This window comes from Lactuca serriola, chromosome 1, assembly GCF_051521515.1.
Source record: "Lactuca serriola cultivar US96UC23 chromosome 1, Lser_US96UC23_V15, whole genome shotgun sequence".
In the NCBI taxonomy this organism is placed as follows: domain Eukaryota; kingdom Viridiplantae; phylum Streptophyta; class Magnoliopsida; order Asterales; family Asteraceae; genus Lactuca; species Lactuca serriola.
In genome coordinates this window covers 117,049,792-117,055,012 of record NC_136408.1, presented here as the reverse complement: position 1 = coordinate 117,055,012, position 5,221 = coordinate 117,049,792, and the positions used below count along the sequence as shown (strand labels likewise).

The 5,221-nt window shown below is 36.8% G+C and overlaps 1 protein-coding gene across 1 annotated transcript; it reads left to right on the top strand.

Moving 5' to 3' along the window:
• Positions 1-2,779: 2,779 nt before the first annotated feature.
• On the top strand, positions 2,780-4,680 carry LOC145097823 (glycine-rich protein A3-like). Its single transcript, XM_079035477.1, has 3 exons — positions 2,780-2,935; positions 3,796-4,165; positions 4,248-4,680. Exons 2-3 carry the CDS (start codon positions 3,832-3,834, stop codon positions 4,520-4,522), a joined length of 609 nt encoding a protein of 202 aa, XP_078891603.1. The 5' UTR covers positions 2,780-2,935; positions 3,796-3,831; the 3' UTR covers positions 4,523-4,680.
• The last annotated feature ends 541 nt before the right edge of the window (positions 4,681-5,221 follow it).

The window sequence follows — 5,221 nt, the reverse complement described above, 5'->3', positions numbered from 1 at the left end:
TATGGGTTGACTCGGCGAGTCGAGTCAACTGGAAGGTTGACTTTGACCAGGACTTTGACTTTGACCATAGTTTACTTAGTTTGGAACTAAGTGTTATATTGATATTAGTAGCTCAGGGAGCTAGAGGAGTAGCGGTTCAGAGAGTTGTCGGGCAGCAGCCAGAGGGTTATCAACAAAGTTCAGCAGTGCAGGTGAGTTTCCTTCCAGCAGGAACGGGTCTACGGCTACAATGCCAACCCGTCTAGTTAGCAGTAGTTTTCGGACTTCGGTCCGATGCAGTAGTTCAGTGTGCTTGATGTCTTTGTGATTCAAGCATGTTTTTGTGTTATGTGTTCCAGACTTCGGTCTGATGCAGTATGCAGTATATGTGTTCATGCTAGTTGATATGTTTATGCTATGTTATGTTCAGTTAGTCCGGACTCCGGTTCGATGCAGTTTCCGGACTTCGGTCCGATGCAGGGGGCAAGGCCCCAGTTAGTCCGGGCTTCGGCCCGATGCAGTTAGCCGAACTTCGGTCCGATGCAGGGGGCAAGGCCCCAATTAGTCCGGGCTTCGGTCGATGCAGTTTCCGAACTTTGGTCCAATGCAGGGGGTAAGGCCCCAGTTAGTCCGGGCTTCGGCCCGATACAGTTAGCCGGACTTCGGTCCGATGCAGGGGCCAAGGCCCCAGTTAATCCGGACTTTGGTCCGATGCAGTGGGCAAGGCCCAGTATGTGTTTTATATGTTATTGTATGGTATGTGGTAGATTGGGGGAGCTCACTAAGCTTCGTGCTTACAGTTTTCAGTTTTGGTTTCAGGTACTCAGTTTTCAAAGGAGGAGCTCGGGAAGATTGCAGTGCACACACCATAACTAGCCAGCCTGGGATGTTTTACTCTGATAATAAGAATATGTTTTGAATTAACACTCTGATTTTATGTTATGATTTATGTACGGATTGACAATCGAGGTTTAAGTAATGTTTTACAAACGAAAATTTTAGTCATGATTTTTGGGACATTTCACCCGATCCAACTCATCGAGTTGTCAGGACAACTCGTCGAGTTTTCCTGTCTTAACATATTTAATCCCCTTTTCCTTCCCCTTAAAGCTCAAGGGTGTAGATCTAGAGCCCCCGAGCTGATAATCCACATAAAATTGCTAACTTTACGTTCATGCACAACACTAAGAAGCTAAAACACTCAAAAGGGGCTTATTAAGGACTTAGAATCATGAAGAAGGGCCAAGACTTGATAAATTTGGCAACTTTAAGTCCAAGGGGCCATGAGATGTCCAGGTCTGAAGCTATAGCCTCAAGGCCAGCTCATATTCGAAAATGACCCCCAACATGCACCAAAATGACAATATACTTCCATAAGAGGAGATCTAAGCAATAAAAGGTCAAGGTATCAACTTTATACCTTAAGATGGTTGCCAAAACAGAATAGATGCCAGATCTATAGCCCCTTCCTTCAGCTATATACCAACCACTTCAAGCTTCTTCATGAAATGCACCAAACACACACTCCTTAGGCTCACACACTATCAAAATGGAAGATTAGCACGATTTAGGGTTTCTCTGGACAAGGGAATGATGAGGGAGGCCGGTGATGGGACTTAAAGTCCTTTAAATAGGGTGCAAACCCTAAAAATTAGGGTTTTCATGTTCAGCCTTCAACTCGTCGAGTAGGTCTTATAATTGACACAACCTTCTTAGTTTCTACACGACGAGTTGGGGCCTCCCAAATCGTCGAGTAGGCTTTCTAAAGTGCATAAAATCCCTAGAATTTCTTTCCTGGAAATCGGGATGTTACAATGTTTTAATTTGATTCATTCAAAGCTTCAAACTATCGGATTTCTGACTTAGTAAGATAAGATGTTAATAAAAAATTTAGGTTATCAATTTTTATGTAGTTGTGTAATCACAAATTTTATGTTCCAGATATTATGATGTTTGTTTCAATTTGATTCATATTTTTGGACTTTGTTAATGTTGTGGGTTGCTACCCAAATATTTTTATTGTGTCTAACTTCTTATTAAGCATTTGTATTATTGTTGTATCTGCAACTAAAAGTTTTTCAAAGCTAAAGTTTTTGAAGAATTATCTAAGGTCACTGGTATTACAAGAAAAATTCAATGGTTATATTATATACATGAAAATATATGTGGAATTGATCTTAGTAGTTTATCATTGATTTTGCATCTAAAATGCTTTAAGTATTTTCCTTTAAATTTGGTGTTTTTTTGTAAATATTGTGGCTATATTTATGATTTGTAATGGATTTTTGTAAGTGGTATTCCTTTTGAATCATTAATATATTCTATTTTTGGTTTTATGAGGGATTTTTTTTGTCTCAGCCCAATATTTATTTGGACCGGCCCTGAAGCCATCCTAAAATAAACTTAAAAAACTTACTTGTTTATGTATTTCTTACGTATAAATTTTATCGTGTATAATACTTTTTCATTCAACTATATTATAATTTATAAGTGATACCGATCTTTTATTTTTATCTACCTATATTATCTAATTTTATCACGTATAATACTTTTTCATTCAACTATATTGTAATTTATAAGTGATACCGATCTTTTATTTTTATCTGCCTATATTATCTAACTTTTATCGACTGAATCATCAAAGTCAAAGATAACTTATAAAACCGATGTATGACCTAGGCAGACAAAATCCTAATTTAAATAAAAGTAACTTTATTTAAAAATCAATATTATTCGCAAAAGTCCATAAACATATACACGTTCAAGCGAATACATCAGAAGGAGCGCGTGGGCGTATCCAAGTAAACGCGTCCTTGCACAACGTGTCGACTGCACGTCGTCTATATATGTCACCCCTCGCATCCTTATCTGGTATTCTGATATCCCCACGCTACTTCAGACCTCTTCGTTGATCCATTTCAACTTCAAACCTGCAAATCTCAAATCAAAGCATCCGGTTAGCTCTTTCAAATCCCTTTCTCTTTCTATCTAAATCTCTCTGCTGCGAATCAGAGATTAAAATTCTATGTAAATTGATGATTGAATGCGTTAACTATTGTTAACATATGACTCGATTATGATTGCGTGATCACTCTACTCTTCTGCACGATTTTGTGCATAATGCATATCTTCGATTCCGAATCATGGATTGTGTATATTTTATATGTTTTATGTTTTATGATAAGTTTATGTTAGGATGGCACTCAACTACCTGCGATTCGAAATGTCTTAGGTAGTTAGATCCCCAATTTTTTTATTTTAGACATCTATTTAAAAAATTTAATCGGAAATTTGAAATTGACTAGGAAATCACGTGTATCTGTATTAACTTCGTCATGAATCATGCTATTATTTAGGCAACTTGATTAGATTCTGCAATACTTATGATTTGTTTATGGAATTTGAAGTAAATTAGGGTTAGATCATGTGAATTGTGATGCGTGAAAAAGGATATATCATCTGTTTTGCCATATTTCTTCCTGGAGTTATCAAAATAAGTCCATGTCTTAGTTTCCTACCTAAATTTGGTAAACGAACTTCTTATCATATTGTTCACCAGATTATGAATAGTCAATTTTAATGGGCAAAGGGTAAGTTAACCACTTGATGGCAATTGAACAAACATAATAGCTATTCAAAACAAAAAACACTTTGTGGGGCCCACCACAGTCAATTATGTGAATTTTCTTTGTGCCTATTATCCACATATCTAATCACTCAAAAGTCAAATCCCATGCTCCCTAGCTTCCCATTTTTAAGCATATAGCTTGTAACATTCAATTGGTGCTAAATTGAAAATAACATGAATGGTTGCAGGTATTATAAAGAAAGCAATACTAAATTTAAAACAAGATGAGTGGAGGAGATGAACATCAAAACAATCAGGACAAAGGGTTGATGTCTAATCTAGCTGGATATGCAGCTGGAGCTGCATTCAACAATCATGGTGGTGGTGGTGGTTATCCTCCTCAGCAGCATGGAGGGTATCCTCCTCAGCAACACGGTGGAGGATACCCTCCACAAGGAGGATATCCGCCATCTGGCGGCGGATATCCTCCTCAAGGAGGATATCCACCCCAAGGATATCCTCCCTCTGGCGGTGGATATCCTCCACAACAGGGTTACCCACCCCAAGGCTATCCGCCTGCTGGCTACCCTGGTCAATCTGCTCCACATAGCTCAGGAGGTAAGTCGACATAGTCAACAACAATTCATATTTTTTATTTACTTTTTTTTTCGCTACTTGATTATCATTTTTATATGTTTAGGGCATAAGCCTGGAATGGGTATGCTGGCCGGAGGAGCAGCAGCAGCTGCTGCAGCATATGGGGCCCACCACCTAACATCATCTCATGGCCATGGAGGCCATACATCATCATCACATGGCATGATGGGAGGCATGGGCATGGGACATTTTAGTGGGGGGAAACATGGGAAGCATGGTGGTGGGAAGTTTAAGCATGGAAAGCATGGGAAGGGGAAACATGGAAAGTTTGGAAAGCATAAGGGAAAGTTTGGAGGAGGATTTAAGAAATGGAAGTAAATAGTTTTGGTGTATATATTGATATCATGATATGATGTTAACTCTTATGTTTTTGGTTTGTTTGACTAATAGTTTGGATCTTGGTTTTTCTTTATTTTGGTTGGGTATTGAAATATTATTATAATAAAGGATTGAGATATTGAGATATTATAAGTAAATCTAAAATCGTAATGTTTGTATAGTATTTTATATGTCAATGACTTTCCTGTTTGTATTGTATCTAACATCTATTAAACTAAAATTTAGGCAATTGGTAATGAATTAAATTGATTGATAAATTATTATTTAATTTTGATTTAGTTTATCAAATGATATATTTATAAAATCTAATTTACTGACAAATTTAATAATTAAATAACTTTTCTAAGAGTAATGGTCATTGGACTGTAATATGGCATCGTAATAATAGGGTTTAACTTATTGAATGTTAGTTAAATAAGTTATTTTATTTAATTTTTTTATTAAACTATTTATTAGAGATGTTTTATTGTTTTCGTACTCCAATATATTATTTGACAAGATAGGACGACGTTTCGGTCCGATGTGTTTTATTAAAGGCTAAAAGATTAGCTGAAAAGTGAAAATTGAAGATATATATACGAAAGCTAGAGCCGAAAGTATCAGATATTTTTGTGTAAGATTTATACATGGCTTCGCGTAGAATACGTACATATATCAGTGTATAAAGATTATCTTTTA

Coding starts and splice junctions, on each gene's coding strand:
- LOC145097823 (XM_079035477.1), top strand. CDS start 3,832: ATGAGTGGAGGAGATGAACATCAAAACAATCAGGACAAAGGGTTGATG. Junction 4,166..4,247: donor TGCTCCACATAGCTCAGGAG/GTAAGTCGACAT, acceptor TTATATGTTTAG/GGCATAAGCCTGGAATGGGT.